The 18,281-nt window shown below is 46.2% G+C and overlaps 1 protein-coding gene across 6 annotated transcripts in view; it reads left to right on the top strand.

Moving 5' to 3' along the window:
• Positions 1-17,462, top strand: part of LOC109436247 (tumor necrosis factor receptor superfamily member 10A-like) — a 31,027-nt gene extending 13,565 nt beyond the window's left edge. Inside the window, exons 3-12 of one of the 6 annotated variants that reach the window (XM_088792469.1) lie at positions 1,941-2,423; positions 6,262-6,367; positions 7,658-7,771; positions 8,467-8,578; positions 9,554-9,627; positions 9,712-9,813; positions 10,399-10,430; positions 10,892-11,074; positions 13,954-14,028; positions 15,535-17,462. In XM_088792469.1, coding sequence (XP_088648595.1) covers positions 2,241-2,423; positions 6,262-6,367; positions 7,658-7,771; positions 8,467-8,578; positions 9,554-9,627; positions 9,712-9,813; positions 10,399-10,430; positions 10,892-11,074; positions 13,954-14,028; positions 15,535-15,636 — 1,083 coding nt within the window. In that variant the 5' untranslated portion in view covers positions 1,941-2,240 and the 3' untranslated portion in view covers positions 15,637-17,462. The other 5 variants (XM_074338229.2, XM_088792468.1, XM_074338228.2 and 2 more) reach the window with 5 other exon arrangements.
• Positions 17,463-18,281: the final 819 nt, after the last annotated feature.

Raw genomic sequence — 18,281 nt, 5'->3', positions numbered from 1 at the left:
TGTCATTCATTTTCTCAAATGAGGACAACAGATTCCTAGTATGTTTCCATTTTTATTTCCATAAGTTTAAATTTTTAAGGAGTTAAATCTATACTTTTTTTTTTTCATTGATCATAAGCTTAGAAAGTCTTCCATCCAACATTAGAGAGATGAACTTCTCTAATTTCCTAGGAGGCCTCTAAAATGATTTGGTTTATGGCATATAGCTATATATCCACTTAGAAAATGTGTTTGTTGTGATATGAAGTGTGGATTTACTCTGATTGTGCTGAGTCAGTCTCCTTTAACTCCATGTAGCAACTGATTCTCCCACTTCCCTCTGCTTTTAGTCCCTTTGTCACGGTCAAATATTCGTGTGGACCTCGGTCTCTATCCACCCAGACTATTGTGTTTCCTTCCTTTCTTGCATCAACACCACATGTTTGTTTGTTTTTTTAAAGTAAAGAGAAGGTATAAAACCGAAAGGAAGTATCCAATAATTTCCCCCATCGGGGTTAACCACTGTTGATCTTTATAAAAGACATTAAAACATTAAATAAGAGAAAATTGAAACAATACAGAATGATTGCAGTGAGTAGTGAAAACTTCCTCGGGCTCCTCTCCCCTTCCTTCTGTCACAGCCCCCCCACCCACAACTGCCCACACAGAGTGAGGTGCTGCCTGCCATCTGTGGGGACTCTGCTTGGCAGTTCGTTCCAGACTAGGAGAGCCTGTGTGCTTTTCAGGGGCAGGAAAGTTTGCAGAGGCCACTTCTGCCATCAGGAATAAGAACGACAGATGAGAGCCCCCTATCACCCAGGCTCACCTACCGTGTTTCCCAGAAAATAAGACCTAACCAGACCATCAGCTTTAATGCATCTTTTGGAGCAAAAATTAATATAAGACCCCGTCTTATTTTACTGTAAGATCTGGTCTTATCTAACATAATATGAGACCAGGTCTTATATTAATTTTTGCTCCAAAAGACGCATTAGAGTTGCTTGTCTGCTTCGGTCTTATTTTCGGGGAAACACGATAGTTAGAACATCAGCTGTCCCTCACTCGGCTCTCCTCCACGCTTCCCACTAGAGTCTAACCCAGGGCTTGATAAGTCTCGGAATCGTCCACCCCTCAGACAGACAGAGGACACACACACGATAATGCAAGTCACACAGCGAGGTTTATTTCCGGCTAGCTGGGGTCCCCGTCTCTGCCCGAGGCAGCGGGTTTTAACAAGGACCCCCAGCCTTTAAGCTAAGGGTTTTTATATCGTTTCTAAGGCACTCAGTAATTTTCCATAGTTTTAGGGAGTACAAGTTAAACTACAATTTTCACATAGCTAAGGCATTTAGTAATTTTTTATAGTTTTAGGGAGTACAGGTTGAGCTATGTTTAGGGAGTACAAGTTGAGCTATGCTTCAGAGTTTACAGATAAGCTACAAAAACCTCCATAGCTTCAGAGAGCAGGAGATAAGCTACTAAACATCTGGTCTCTATGCCCACATCCTGGAATTAACAATTAGGCCATTAGGTTATTTTAAGCTCAGGGCTGTTAGCCCTATCTTAACCTTAAAGTAGCAGTTCTTATGCTGACAGTCTCTTACAGGCCAACGCAGGAAATCTGTGCAATTTGTTAAACATTGTGAGGGAGATTTCAAAGGACATGTATGGAAAAATATTCAAGATATATTGTTAAGTGAAAAAGCAAAGACTTAAAGAAAAGGTTGGAAGAGAGTTGAAGCCATTCTTTTTTGTATATTCCTTCCTGGAAGTTCACGTTCTCGCACATCCATGGAAGCTGGTTAGGGAGGACATGGTGGGGCAGCATCGGAGTTGGCACAAGGCTGTAGTCAGACGACAGGAGGGTAGTTCAATGTTTATGAACAGAATGGGCATCTGCCCGGGAAAGGGGACAGGACCTGGGAGCTTTCCAACGCCTCCCTTCCTATTGGTGCTGGCAGGCTCCTGCATGAATCACACCTCCAGGGTAGCCGCCTCCGGGAAGTTTGGGTCGCAGTCTTTCTGCCTTCCCGTGAAATCATGAAGTTTTTCTTCTGAGCCAGAAGTTGATTTCACTAGAGAAATAAATAATTACGTAGACCTGAGAAAGTCTACCCTGCCTCACATTCGCCGCGGACTGAAGTTCAGCGGTGCCAGGGTGTAACAGTGGAGCAGGGCTGGGGGCGTATAGACGCCGGGCATCCGTGCATCCGCAGGCTGCGGGGTCTTCCGCGCCCCACGAAATACACAGACGACTCCTGATGAAGACTCTATCCGGACCAGGAGCGCCCCGCAACAGCACGGGGCAGCGGGGACACAGAGCACATGCCGCCTCCGGAGCCCCGGCACCGCGGTCTCCAGCCCCCGTGCGGGCGCGGGGAGCCAGGCTTCCGCTTTGGGACCCCGGGACCCTGATTTTCGTCGTCTCCGCTGTCCTGTGGCCGGTAAGTCTCCCCGCCGGCGTTCCTGGCTCGGGGAGGCGCGCATGGTGATTGAGAGGGGACTGGGGAGTGGGGACGGTGGGTGCCTGCTCCGGAGACCCTGTGCCCGGGGCTTTCGGGCAGAGTCAGGGGAGGAGCGGGTTCCCAGGACCCAGCCCGCCCGACCACTCCGGGTCCTTCGCGCACAAGCCTCAGAGAATGACAGACGGATTCATTTTTCTTTCTTTTCTCTCTCGCTCCCCTTCCTATCTCTCTCACTCTCTTTATTTGCCGCGTATTTAAATCCTAAAGCCTGTTACAAATGGGTTAAACCTGCCGTCATCGTTACGGTATATTCTATGGATGTTTAGCATGTGCTGAGAAAATACTCCGAAAGGGTTAAGTTGTGCTGGGAGTGAGATTATGGGCACTCAACAGCCGTGTTCTGTGTTATTAAAGAAGTTTATAGCAAACACGTACACATTTATGAACGGAATACTCTATGGTAAGAAAAACGGCTCAACCAGATCCCCGGCGTTATCCTCACCCTCCCAGGCACTGGCTCTTGGGGCCCCGAAAGCGCGTCGCCCTGACCTAAGTGGGATGACCTGACCGTCGATCCCGCCATCGACACCGTGCCAGGCAGGGCTCGCTGGGCTTTGCAACCAAGTGTGATCTCATTCCCTGGGGTTCACGGTCTCTCACTTCCCTTCCGGTGCTTGGCCCTGGTCAGGAAGGAAGGGGTGGGACCGGAGCTGAGAGCTTGACCAAAGGAAGTAACCAGGAGGAACGGAAATCAGTGAACTAGAATACTCTGACAGTAACTACCCACAGGTTAAGGGTTCAGTCGGAAATCAGTGAACTAGAATACTCTGACAGTAACTACCCACAGGTTAAGGGTTCAGTCCCACAACACTGCCCCCACTTCAGACATAAGTCCCAAGCAGTGGGCTCCCACGTTGCCCACACTTTTGTCAGGCTTGCCTATAACTCAAGGGTTCCCACCACCCTGTCCTCATGTTTGATAACTTGCTGTAACAGCTCACAGAACTCAGGGAAACACGTTTATAGATTTATTATGAAAGATACAGATGAACAGCCACGTGAAGAGGTACATAGGGTGAGGTGTGAGAGGATCTCAAGTGCAGGAGCTTCTGTTTCTGTGGAGTTGGGGTACAGCACCCTCCTAGCACCAACATGTGTTCACCAACCTGGACTCTCTCTGAACCCCATAATTTAGGGATTTTCATGGAGGCTTTATCACATAGGCATCATCAATTATTAACTCAATCCCCACCTCCTTTCCCTTCTTGAAGGATGGGGGTGGGCTGAACAAGCCAAGCTTGGTCTTTCTGGTGACCAGTCCAGACCCTGAAACTGTTAAGGAGACCACCTGGAGCAGTCTCATTAGGACTAAAGATGCTCCTATCGCCTGCATGGATGAGGAATTAGAGGGATTTAGGAGCTGTTTCAAGAACTGGGGGCAGAGACTAAATATACATACATATATATGTCTTGTTATGTCACAAATACAAAAAATAAAAAGAGAATGGTTTTGTGAAAGGGTCAACAAAATTAATAAACCTCTAACTAGACTAACAAAGAAAAAAAGATAGAATGTAAAATCCCAGTGTCAGGAACTAATGATGGATGTCAGAACAAAGTCTGCATCCAATAAAAGCATATAAAGTGGATCTTATGAATAGCTTTATGACAATAAATTAAACAACTTGGGTGAAATGGACAGTTCCTTGAAAACTACTACCTACAAAATGGACACGAAATGAAAATATAACTCGATTACCCTGTACCTATTTATGAATTGGAATTCATTATCTAGAAGCTTACCACAAAGAAAACCGTAGGCCTGAGTTGTTTCAATGGTAAATTCTAGAAATATTTATGGAAGCAATAACACCAATCTTAGTCAAACTCTATCAGAAAACATAGTTCTTCAGTGGTTTATGAGGCTAGCGTAACCTAAACCCAAAACCTGACAAAAACATTTCAAAAGAAGGAAAATACTGATCAATGACCTTTTTAAAAATAGATGCAACAATCCTTAAAAAATAGTGAACCAAATTCAGCAATATTTAAATATGATAAATATCATGACATAGTGAGATTAATTTCCAGAATAAGTGTTGGATTAACATAAGAACATTAATCAGTGTTTTTCACTATATTAACAGTGTTTAGGAGAAAAACTATGAACAGCCGAATAGATGCAGAAAAGGCATGTGAGAACACTTACCCCTCTTTCAAAATCAAAGCTCTGACTATATTAGGACAGAGAAGAACTTCCTGCATCTGTTAAAGGCCATTTCCCCTTGGGGGGCTGATGCAGACAAGAATTACCTGAGCAGGGGCATGATGGAAATCTCTGGGATAATGCTAATGTTCCATGATCTAGATGGCGGATTTGAGTTATACAAGTGTATGCAGTTTTCAAAACTCTTGAGTGGTACCCTTAAGAATTGTGCAGTTCATTCTTTGCATATTTTACCATTTTAAAAAAAACTGTAAACAATATTGAATGCTTGTTAATGAAATACATGCTGAAGTATTAAGAGAAATGTACCAAATCTGCAACAGAATTTCATCATTAAAATAAAACAGATGAATGGACAGAGGATGGATAGAGAAAGAAATAGGTGATAAAGCAAATATAGCAAAATATTAGTTATAGAGTTCAGGAGGTGAGTATATGGGAGTTCATTGTACAGGTCTTTAAACTTATTAAGTGCTTGAACATGGTGATAATTAAATGTTGAGGCAAAGAATCCATGAGAGGAGAACCAGGGACGACAGGAGGGAACAGCACTGTGCGAGCAGAGAAAAGAGACACAGACATTGCCTGACCACTGAGGCCCAGCCTGGAAAAGGGAGGACTCAGGGAAACGGAGCTTAGCTGCCACCAAATACTGGACAGGTTTTTATGTGGGAGAGGACTGCTTTTATCTTGTATCCATTCTCTCAGCTGGACTGGGCTCAGTGTAGACTGTTTTTGTTTTGACTTTTTCTTTTTCGTTTACTTTCACTTTCTACACTGCTCTGTTAAAGTTGCAAAAGCTAAACAAAATACCAGTCACGCAGGTAGAGGAAATACCTTTTTTTCTGAACCAGTTGAAAAATCAGTGCTGACATGACAAATAATATGCCTGAATACTTCAGTGTTTATTTTCTACAAATGAGGACATTCACGCCCGTAAACAACAGTACCTTCAAAATCAGAACATAACCACATTAATGTCCTCGGACCCCACTCAATTTCATGTCATTTTTAACACAGAGATCCTGACCCAAATCCCTATGTAGCTATTCCCTCTACCTGTGTGACTGGTATTTTGTGGTATGTTGACAGCCTCATTTTGGAGACAGCGTGTCAGGTTAAAACCAGAGTTTATTTTGTAATGTGTGATATTGTATCCTGATTTTTTAAAAATGTGCACCTAGTATTAACCCTCATTATTAAAAATACTTGTGAGAGAGAGAGAAAATAAAAGAACTAAAAGACACAAAATAATGGATGCTATCTCTAAATGAAGGGGTGACACATAGTTTTTGTATTCTTATAAAAACTTCCCTTGCCCATATTTTCTGGAATAAATATATTGTTTTACTGTAAGAGAAATATATGTTTTTGTTTTAGTGTAAGAGAAAAGAATACAGAAAACTTTTTCAAGTGTAAGTTACTTGCTATCAAAGACCAAGGGACAAACATGAAAGCAAAAGAAGGAGAGTTTAGAGCTAGAGGAAAGGTGCCAGTTCTGTTTGCTTTTGGCAGGTGAACGTGAGAGGGAACCTGGGAGGGAGGAAAGTCTGGAAGCTACTCATGCCCATCCCTGCTTTGTCTGAACAGGTTCCCACTGCCTCAGCCATGACCACAGGGGAGGACAGAGTTCACCAGCAACGAGCTGCCCCACAGGAATGGAAGCACAGCCTCTCGGACAGGGAGTGTTCTCCAGGTACATTCTAAGTGTGATCTCCAACCCTTGCCCCTCCCTTGTCTCCAGGTCCTCCAGCTCTCTGACTGCCCCAGTTCCTGGTTCTGTACCCATAGTTATTAGATGCCTTCTGTGTCCCAGGCACTGTGCTAGTGGAGGACACGAGGCCCATGCCCTATTGGAGGTCTCCTTCTAGGATGGCATCTAGTGAGGCTGATGATTGTGACAGAGAGATGAGATTGGAACTGTGAAGATACTTCTGTGGTGGGAGGAACAGAGGCCAGGTTGGTGAGGCTTCTGGGGATGCTGACTTTGGTGCAGACAGCCACTGTCTTTGGTGCTGAGAGCCAGGTAGAATGGTCCTGAGAGAGCCTCCCAGCAACCATGGCCACAGGGGGCAAGGGGTAGGCTTGATTAGGCAAACCGATGGGGCAACTGGGGTGAGTGGGGGGGTGAAGGGGTGTCGTGCAGGGAGGCCTACGGGGTCTCATCTCCTGCTCCCCACATAAGAACACAGGATACAGTGAGGCCAAAAAGGAACACCCACGGAGCCATAGGTAGGGGAGTCATACCACTATATTCTCCCTGGCGGCACTATAGTCTCACTGGAGGCTGAATCCACACCGTCCACAATCCACCATCCTAACTGCAATCCGCGCTTGCCAGCCCAGCCGCCATCTTCTTGCTAGCCCCCATTCTCTTCTCTCTCTCCTAGCATAGCCACAGCAGTTATATTAGTGGCCAATGGCTCACTGGTTACAGCTGACGGCCAACTAGCCACAGCTGATGGCCATGCAATCACAGCCGATGGCCAACTACTACCTGAGCCAGCACCTGTCTATGTGAGGCCGAGAGCCTGGAAACTACTTTCTGGGGCTCTGTCCCCACAAGGGGTCACAAGGACAGGTGGAAGCAAATCTCACACCCTCAATACTGTGGAGGGAGCATGGGTTTCATTTTTTGAGTAAGGTATTAAAGTAAAATATCTCAATGTTTTATATTAATTACATGTTGAAATTATATTATCTTAGGTATTTTAGGTTAAAAATACATAGTTCAAATTAATTGGACCTTTTTCATCTTACTCTTTTAACATGGCAACTATGAATATGTGTGGTAATACATTTCTGTTGGCAGTGCTGGTCTAAGGTATGTGGTAGATATACAAATGGAGAAAAAACTAAGGACAGGTAGAGTGGATTTTTCTGTTCCGATACCTTTGATGGCCGAAAATGGTTTCCACTAGCCACCACTGCCAGCCTCTGGTAGTCCTGTGGGGGTTCACTCACCAGCTTTCCTCTCTGTTCCCAGGATTCTATCTATCAGAATTCAGTGGAGACTGTACACCATGCACACATGGGATGGATTTCACCAGTTATTCAAACAAACTCCCTTCTTGCCAAGTCTGTTCCAGTTGCCGTCCAGGTAGAGACCCTGTCGACCCCATGGGTCCAGTTAGGGTGCCAGGTGATGTGATGGGAATTGTATCGAATGGGGAGTCAGCAACCTGATTTCCAGCCCTACTTGGTCTTCACCATCCCCATTTTCATGATATGTCTTAGGTCAAGAAAATCAAATGGAAACAGAAATTATTTTTATAACGCATGGCTCACAGTAGGGAAATCTTTTAGACCATCAGTTGGAAGCAGGATGATATTCTGTCCCTTGATGGGGGGACTCTAGTTACAGCATAGAAGGTGTGGCTGAGTGGAAAAGTGCTGGTTAGAGCTGGCACATGGCTCTTAGCCCTGTGCTCCGTGCTCCAGGCCAGTGCTCCACCTCCCTCAGCCTTCCCGGCCCAAGGCTCCTCAGCCTCTCCAGCAGAGCTAGGTTTTGGGAAGTCACCCAAGGGTTCCTGTCCACCCAGAGTCTCTCAGATTATACCCCGCCCTGCTTAATGAAACATGAGCTAAATATATTTCTTCCCAATCTGGATGTAATAAATAATGAATCATGGTCCATGCCTCTATTGGTGACAGGCGGAGGGTGGCTATCCTTTGTGTGCAGGAAATGGCCCCCCACATTACTTGGTTAACAGTGAATGGGAATGTGGGTGGTGAAAAAGGATAGAGGGACATGTGAGGGAAACATATCCCCCAAATATTATCCTTTATCTCCAGGTGAAGAGGAGATAAGTTCATGCACCCTGACCAAAGACAGGGAGTGTCAATGCAAACCTGGCACGTACCTCGAAGAAAATTCCCCTGAGTTATGCCAGCCGTGCAGCACTCGGTGAGACATGGGAGACAAAGGGTCCCCCAAGAACTCAAGGGAACCACCAGAGAGATGCCCCCACACCCCCTCATGGCTTCCCTGCTCCTTTGGTGTCTTCTGAGCCTACAGTGGCCCCTCTTCTGCCATCTGCACGTCCTCACACTGCCCCCTGCAGCGCCCCCTTCCCACACCTCCTCAGCACATTTCCCCTTTGCAGGTTGAGTTTTCCATTTGCACAGTAGGCTGCTTCTTAGGGCCCATGGTACTTTTAGGAGCCCTCAGAAATGATTGAATTGTTTGTTTTGGAAATCTGAAGGAAATAACATGGACCAACCTGGGTTATATCAACCTTTATTCCAATTAAGTCAGAAAATGTATTCTTAAATACTTCGTTATTCAGGGAAGGTCCCTGCAGAGAAAAGTGCCCACAACCTACAAAGTCAGAACAAGACTGACCTTGTATGTCCTTCAAGATTCCCTAATCCTAGGCCCCTACGATCTCAATGAGATGCATCATTTCCCTAGTTTTTGGATTTAGGGGCCAGTAGTGATTCACTCTCCCCTGACCTCCAGTTTGGCTGTGATTGGTAGGGGCAGTCAACAGGTGGAGGACGAGAGGTTCCTTGTATTAAAGGCGGACTGGAGGGTGAGGCTCAGCTTGTGCCCACCGGGCTCCTGACTGTTGACCTAGAGTGAGGTACGTCCTCCTGGGGGCTCCCCCTGCAGCCCGGGCAGCTCAGTGCAGGCCTCACAGAGAAGGCCCAGCTCCTGTAGAAGGTGCAGCTCTGAACACTTAGCAGGAGCCCTACAGGCTAAAGTGCCATGCTCAGCTCGGTCTTCAACCCAGCAAGGGGGTGAGGGGACTCATAGTGCAGACAGAAGACTGTTCTTCCTCCACTCTCTGGTCAGGGGATACGGGGTGGGAGGCTGCTCCCTCTTTCTCTTTCTCTTTCCTCACAGAACCCCTTCACAACTCCCTATGTCTGTGCCTAGGTGCCCTGATGGCATGGTTGAAGCTGAGCCCTGTACCCCCTGGAGCGACCTCAAGTGTGACAAACAAGAATCAGGTACCCAGGCCATTGGGGAGGCACCGATTCCTGGAGAGTCAGCGACCAGCCCGGGGCCGCCCACCACTCTCTCTCCCTCCTCAGGCAGTTCAGAGCTGGTGCTTAGAATTGTACTGGTGACGGTGTGTGCCGTGCTGCTGCTGCTGAGTGCATGTGCATGTTATCACTGGAAACGCATCTGTCAAGGTGAGGTTGGCGGGATGACGGGGAGGCGCTGCCACTCTCTGCTGCCCCCCTCACTTCCCGCTGTTTCTCAGACAGAAAGACCCTCCCTCCATATGTCAAATCCCTGTTGTTCTCTGGCCTGGCTTTAGTCTCCTTCTCTGGGACCACCCTCCACCTCCCCCCTCACCTGCACCTCGTCAGGGTCGGGATCATCAGTCCCCCTGTTTCAGGGCTGACAGTCACTTCATCTCCCTGGCCATGTCTGGGAAGGCAGGACCTGTTCTTCAGGGCCCCCAGCAGGGCAGACAGGTGTCAATTGGATGACGAAAGTCAGGAGGAGAGAGTCAGGTGCGTTTATACAGCTTTGGTCAGAGCAGAACCCAGCAGATATTAGATTCATGTTTAGTTTTACGTCTTTCCCCTTCTCTCCCCCTCCTGAGAGTGTTCCAGAGTTGGACGGTCCCTTCCTTGTCACCAGGCCCCAGAGCTGCTCGTTCAGTGTCTGAGCCCCCAGCCCACGCCCTGTCCCCAGCACTGTCCTTATGGAGGGAGGTGCTGCTGAGAGGGCCCTCCCCACTGCTAAGGCAGACACCCCTTCTCTTCCAGCTTGTGGAGTGGACTCCAACTGCGTGAACACAGTGAGTTGGTTTCTCCAGGACCTGGTGGCATCAGCCCTCAGGAACTGCTTCCTGCCCACAGCAAGGCCCTGGGTGGGCATGGTCCCAGTTTGCCCTGTACTTCTGCCCCTGGCTGTCTCAAGTGGCCGGGGGGCCTGGGCTGACTGTAAGAGGGCAACTGGTCCTTTGGGAGCGGCCCACGGGTCTGGGGGCAAGCCAAGCGCTGTCCTTCCTGCTGCTTGTGACACCCTCACCCATAGCCCTGCACCCTGGGGTGTGAGGGTGTCAGGCAGAGGTGCTGAACCCTCTTAGCACAGCACCAGGGTTCTGGTGCCAGCAGCAGAGTTCTGGATGTGCTGAGCCTGTGCCATCCTGAGGGGACAGCCTTGGGTGGACGTGGGGCAGCAGAACCCACGGTGTCCCCTGAGACCCTGCATGGAACCTGGGTGTAGACTCCTGAGTCAGCTCTTTGCCTTCCCAAGGTCATTTTCTGGCGCTCGTGTCCCCCAAGAGGGCCTGGGGCTGTGGACAATTTCCACAACGAGATCATCAGCAACAGAAACTCACTGTCCATGCTGGCCTCTGAGCAGGAACTGGGACACCAGGAGACTGCAGAGCTGGAAGGTGTCCTCATACAGTCCCCAGTGGAAGCCGAGCATCTGCTGGTGAGTGGGTGACAGCTATGAGGGGCCCTGGCCTTCTGCTTGTCCAGGACTGTGGTAGAAACAGGGGAAGGCCGATGCTGGTCTGGTCCCCTGTCTCCTGGGGACGTGGTGATGGAGGGAGACCAGGCCCTGCAGGGGGAGGGGCTGCATGCACAGGGAGCCCGCCACCCGATATGTGGACTGTCAGCTCTACAGATTGTTCTGTTTATTATCTGTAGTGTGTTCCTCATATCCCTAGAGTATAGAACAGGCAGCCACAGAGTGAGCTATTCCCATGAAGGTTGAATGATGGCATTAGAGCTACATAACATTCCACTGTGTGATTGTCACATAATGTTAAGCCATTCCTTATAATGTTCAGAATTTCAAATTTATTTCAAAATTAAGTTGAATCAATTTAAAAATAAATATTTGTCCCTATTTCTGACCATGCTTGTAGATTCACTTCCTGAAAGAAGTAAAATTTCTTTGTCAGTAGCTTGAACTACTTTTTACTGTATACACACATAAACACACTCACACACACACACACACACACACACATAGACACACACAGTCTGGGATCATATCAGTTCAACAGGTTTAATATGACATTAGTTGTCATCTTTTTTGGTAACTAGAAAAAAATTGACTAATGCTTGCTTTTCTGTAAGTATTTTGCAAGTCATTGGTGTCTTGTCTGTGAAAGTTTTTCTACGACAAGCTCTCGTGAGCTTCCATTCATGAAGGTTTATTCTTTCATTTGGTCTAAAATTTTAATTTTAGTATGCAGTATTTTGTATGTTAAGTAATTAAGCTATTGGTATATTTATGTTTTCATTGCTCACAAGCTTTGAAAGTTCTTCATGCAGCAAAAGATAAGATAAATTTCTCTGATCTTAGGTAGGCTTTTAAAAATGATTTGACTCGCAGTAGATAGCTATATAATATGAATGAAATTTATTTTGTGATACAACATGTCATGAGGTGTTCCCTGACTTGTTCTGAGTCCCTGTCTCATTCCAGATACTTCAGTTAAGGTCTGACTCTCCCATATTCATCTGCCTATCTCCCTCCTTTATTGCCTGTGAATGGCTATCTGGCAGTTACCTCTTTTCACCTCCACATTTCTTTCCTGTTCTTTTCTTGTATTGATACACCTCACCTAAAAATCATAAAAAGAGCTATAAACAGGAAACCAACCAACAAAAATGGTCAATAATCTCTCCATCTAATTTAATCACTTTGACACATTTTCAAAGTAGTTAATACATATCCACGATAAGAAAATTTACTTAGTACAGAAAGGTTCTCAGTGAGTAGCGAAACTTGGCACACTCTTCTCCAGTCTCTGGCTTTTTTATTTCAGTTAACAACAAGAGACAATTTCTTGTGATTCTTTCCCAATATCTTTGTATATATGCCGTCTGAGTGTGTGTGTGTGTGTGTGTGTGTGTGTGTGTGTGTGTTCATACATATGTACACCAGCATATTTTATTTACACAAAAGGGATTCTATTATTTATAATATTCTGCCATGAAACTTTCTAATATGTTTTACTATCTGATAGAAAAAATTTCATGTCCCTGTTTTCAAAATTGATTATTTTTACCCAAATGAAATTTAGAATTATACATCAGCTTTCCTCTTATTTCTAAACATTCATTGACATTATGTTATGTTACGTTAAATTCATAATCTACGAGGAATCTTTTCAATATTCTATATTTTTCTTATGAAGGGAGATAACCTGTCAAATCAAGTGTTTGCTAACAGCTCAACTAGGTATGTGTTTTTCTTTAGATGAAGTCCTTCTATTTCTTGTCGAGGCTGTGGCTTTGTATTTCCTCTGTTCTATAACCTTATGAGCTGGATAGTCTTGTGATTCTCTTTTCTCCTTTATTGTCGCCTGCAATTTTAACATTCATCCATATATATGTTCATATTTAAGTATTGTTGTTTAATCCTTAGAGTTTTATAAGAACACAATCATACAGAAACAATGACTATTTTCTCCACTCCCCTCAGAGCTCCCACCTCATGCTTTTGTTCTGTTTCTTGCTGTAAGGGTCGGAATGCCCAGAACAATGTTCAGGGATGCTGACAGCAGGCAGGTGTTTTAGTCTCGATTGAACTTTGCTGGGGAGGCCTCCATTGTCACTGCTGAGAAGGACATTGGTCTTTGTTTAATACGGGAAATCTCATCATTGTGGATGCAGCCCTTATTTCTGAGGTCTTTTTTAAAACACAAAATTGGAGTTTAAATTTACCAAATGCTTTTTCAGTGTCCTGGAAAATATATAAGGCTTTCATTTCCCTTAGACTACTATTTTGGACCATTATTATTGATCAAGGCACATTCACTATCGTGGAATAAACACTTATTTAGATTTGCCCAAATGCCCCATTATGTATTCATTTGAGTCATATAAGTGCCTGTGAGGGAGTGACTGTCTCCTGCCCCTGTGAACTGGGGCACCTACCTCCCCTCCCGGTCTCTATGGAGACAGAGAGGAACCTCCTACCCTGCACCTCTGACAGGCTGTGGCTTGTGTGACTGATGGGGTGATGGGAATGGACCAGAAGGGGCAGAAGGGAGCGTGTGGGGTGGTGGGGATGTTTCATGTCTTGACTGGGTGATGGTTACTCAGCTGTGTACAGCTGTCGGAGCTTGAACAGACACTTAAGGAGTGAGCATTACCACGAAGAATGTGGGCCTCCATGGGCACACAAGCCACAGCCTGTCAGAGGTGCAGGGTAGGAGGTTCCTCTCCATCTCCATAGAGACCCGGGAGGGGAGATAGGTGCCCCAGTTCACACAGCTGGCTGATTGTCAGGCTCACTTCTGGAATCCAGGACTCCTTTCTGGGACCAATGGAACTCTCCGCTGTTTTTTACAGGAACCAGCAGGAGCTGAAGGGTCTCAGATGAGAAAGGAGCCGTCGGTTCCAGCAAACGATGCAGACCTCATTGAAGTGAGTGTTTTATTGGGTGGAATGGAGCAAGAGTGGAGGGAAGAGGGATATATCCTAACTGCCATCCCCATAGCTGTTAGAGCAGTACAGCTGCGGATGCTGGAAGCAGGGGGCCCTTGCTGATTGTCACTGGGACGCTGGGACCTAAATCCTCCCATCTCCCCACTTCTCCCTCACTACACCCCATCCCATCCCTTCATCACATCAGTGTTCTGTACCTCCCTGTCCTTCTCTCCTCCCTTGTGGTTCAGGGCCAGGTTTACCCACAATGAGGGCACCTAAGGGGCTGTGCTGTCCAGCAGGGCACCCACTGGCCCCGGGAGGCTACCGAGCACCTGACCTGTGATTAGACAAATCTGAAGAGTTGACAGTATACTAGATACAATATTTCAAAGAATTTTAGAAAAAAGAATGTAAAATGTCTCATTAATAACTTTGTGTATATTGATTACGTGTTGAATTGTTAATATTTAGGATACACTGAGTTAGTCCCATATAGTATTACAATTAATATCACCTGTTTCTTTTTATTTTCTTCAATGCAGCTATTGGAAAAATACGAACGAGTATTCCTGACTCTCCTTATATTTCTCTGGGTCAATAGTGTGCAGTGCATTCCACACACATCTCATGTAATCCCCAGTGAGATGAGTGGGGTTTGTACCATTGTAGCTTACATTCTTGCCCAGCGTTGTCCCCATCCAGCCCTGCCAGTTTGTGGGTGAGGCTGCACTGGGTGTGAAGCTAGAGATCTTGCCATGTCCAGGCCCTTGTTCTGTGCACAGGTACAGGTGTGGCAGCCCTGGGACCTTACTCTCAGGACAAGCTCAGGTTCCCTCCTCTGAGGGACCATTGCACCACAGTCTGTCCCAGCCTCTGTCTCCTATCTCACACTGCTCTCATTCTCCATGATATCCGTCTACCCTCCCAGGTGGGCTAATCACCCTCCATTAGGGCAGGAGTCTTTATTGATCTTGACTCCCCACAGTGCCATGGGTGTAGGTGAGACCCAGACAGGGGTGGCCCAATGCACTTTTGATTGGAAGCAGGTAAGGGGCGCAGAGACACAGGTTACCGGCAGGGGGCGCTCGGTTCTAGGCCTGATTGAGGAACCTGTGCCCTTTCTAAAGGGTGTCCCACCTCGCCTGACTGTCTCTGTGGTTTTCCCTCACCTAGGCCTGAGGCTGTTCTTTGATTACTTCACAAATATCGTGCCCTTCAATTCCTGGAACCCGCTCATGAGACTGTTGGGCCTCAAGACCATGATATCTGTGTGGCTAGAGCTCAGGTCACGAACCCCAAGGGCTTTGTATGAAACGCTAGTGACCTGGCTCAGCCACAAGGGGCAGGCTGCCTCAGTCAACACCCTGCTGGACGCCTTGGAAACACTTGTGGAAAGACAAGCAAACGAGTTGATTCAGGACCACATGGTGGGCTCTGGGAAGTGTGTCTATGAAGAAGGTGGGGCAGGCTCTGCTCTGTCCTGAGTGAAAGGAATCTCTTTAGGAAACCAGAGCTTTCCTAGTTACCTTTTCTCCTGGAAGACGAAGCACAATTGGACACCAGTCTGGAAGACGCAGCCGGTACTTGAAGATACACTACCATTGAAAAGCCTACAGCTCTTGGAATGTTCTAGAACTTTTTCAATGCACTTAAAGTAACTTTTATTCATAGAAATGTTTGTTGGTATAAAGAAACTCTGGAAATGTGTATAAGAATCAATGAGGAGTATAGTTTTATGTTGATGTGTGTACTGACAGTTGTTTTAGGATGTTATTCTTTTCAGTTCATGGCAGTTTTTCATCTAATAGACTTGCATTGCTACCTGTATTTAGTATATTGTAAGATCCATCAATGTTGCTAGATGTCCATTTACTTCTGTCTAACTTTGTGATCTGAATCTTTCTATTTTTATATTTTTGTGTTTATACGAGCATAGAAATTTTGTGGAAATGTATTTATTTTTTACATGGATTATCATGGTAGAAATATGCAAAAATATAAAAGTGGAAGATAGGAGGAAAAAGTCCCCCCTGTAGGCACTGGTGATTCCCAGTTCTCCTTCACATGTAGTTTGAGCTTGTCCAGGATTAGATGACCGGCACATTCCACGGGGACCACTCTTTCCCACTTGATGCTTGTATAGGTGCATGAATATAATATCTATAGACAAAAGTTTAAAACTGACCAGAGATGTGGTATCCACGTGCAGCCCTGGGGTGTCTCTGACCTGGAAAGTTGTGCATAAGCCTCATTCGCATCTATGGACGTGGGTGAGGAGTGTGGGAATTGGGTGAGATCTAAGGTACTAAATGCATTCTATGTCCTGTGCCATTCGGGACATGTTAATGAATCTTCAGCCTCATTTGGGCTCAGAGGAGACAGGACAGGGATCTGGTCTCAGGGAGGAAGAGTGGACGGTGCTCATGATTTGTGTTAAATGTTTACTAACTCAGTATTAAATGGACCCTCTTTCTTCTGGTGGTTTGTGAATCTGAGCCCCAGAACTGCCTTTTTGGGTCCAGATTGGCTATTTAAGGATGTAAGCACCTGCTTTCTGCATACACAACTCAACGCATAATACCAATTCTTAAATACTGTGAGTTATAGGCCTAGTATGACTGAGATCTTAAGGTTTGCCCTTGTATCATTTTTTTTTTTTTAAATCCTTAGAAACTCTCTCAGTCCTTCTTTCCCAAAACCCTTCTCCATCGTATTCCAGACTCATGAGGATAATTTTATGGGGGAAGCAATTCTCAGGGCTTTTGTTCTTTTCCATCTCAAGACTGTGTGTGGTCTTATTCCAGGCCTGGTGTGACTGGGCCAAAACTGGAATTGGTTAAACGTTTGGGCGTGTTCAGGAAATGGTGTCCATGGAGGTTTCAGGAAAGGGTGACTCTGTCGCCTTGGTACTTACATTCCTATTACTTTCTGATGTCACTCCCTGGCCCCTCCCTTTCCTGAAAGACACAGGTATTTGCTGCTTTTGCTGTTCCTTCTGTGCAAGAGGCTCTGCCTTTGTACATTCAGATGGAGATGTGAAGGAATTTTTGTCAGTCAGGTTTCAGCTCAGCTGTCCCTTTCTCAGAGAACTTGAGTGTGCCTCTAAAGTGTTACTCTTGTCAGTGTTTGTCAGCTTTATTCATTTGTTCACATGTCTATTGTGTGTCTTCACCAGAAAGAAGTTTCATGAGCCCATGAAATTGTCTTCTTTATAGCTGTATACCCAGTGCAAATGTGATACTTTTAAAATTGTATTTAATGGTTGGGTATCCTTTTATGCTTCTCTCTAGTGGAGGGGCCCACTTTTGAAGAGTTTGTTGGAAATATTAAACCATATAAAGAAGGGCATTATGTATAAAACACTCATCATGTACTTATGGATTCGTGACCAAATTAAATAAGGAACCTTATATAAAAAGAGGTGTGGATTGTTTTTTCCTTCCCCATCATCGCCTTCTCCGCTGAGTAAATGAAGAGTGCAAGGCTGTGTCTCGCTGTGAGGCTCCCTCCTTCCTTTCCCCCTTGTTGCCTTCAGCTTGCCACGCGTTGGTGGGTTTCCTGCCCTGACTCTGGATTTCAGGGGAGGTTCATGGGGGACTGGTTTTTCAGCTCCTCCTCCCTCCCTCTCTTTCCCCAGGGAGAGGGACCCCAGCCCTGGCTGGCTCCCCCACAGCCTCCCCAGCTGGTGTCTGGGTTGCACCTGGGCCTGTGGGGCTCCTGCATGGTGCGGACCAGCTCTGACAGAGCCATTTGGAAGGGGCCTTGGGTCCCTGAGGGGTGAGCTGGCCCTGGTTGCTGGGGTTGATCTGTGACCCCTCTGTCCCAATCCTCCACAACCCTGTTTGCCATCCTTCCTCATCTCAGGCCTAACCTTTCTTTGTTCCTGCTCACTTGTTCCCCTTTCTCCTCCCTTTTTCCTATACCAGCAGTAGGTGGGGTACTTTGCAGAGGACTCCTCTTCTCCAGCTCCAAGTCTTTTATCTTGACCTTTGATCCCTATCTTATCCTTCCAACACGCACACAAACCTTCTGTGGGTCCCTTGTGAACATGAGGAGGACAATCTGCATTTTCAGGACGGACCGAGTCAGCAGCCCAATGCCGTGTTGGAGCCCTGGGACCACCTTCCTGAGAAAGCTCAATACCAGCGGATTGATAACTATATAATCAAAATGGAATTTTTTTAAAAGGATTTTATTGGGGAAGGGGAACAGGACTTTATTGGGGAACAGTGTGTACGTCCAGGCCTTTT

Source organism: Rhinolophus sinicus, chromosome 15 (assembly GCF_057876585.1).
Source record: "Rhinolophus sinicus isolate RSI-liver-muscle chromosome 15, RSI-T2T, whole genome shotgun sequence".
NCBI lineage: Eukaryota > Metazoa > Chordata > Mammalia > Chiroptera > Rhinolophidae > Rhinolophus > Rhinolophus sinicus.
The sequence above is the reverse complement of the archived record's forward strand: the minus strand, read 5'-3'. Positions and strand labels throughout refer to the sequence as shown.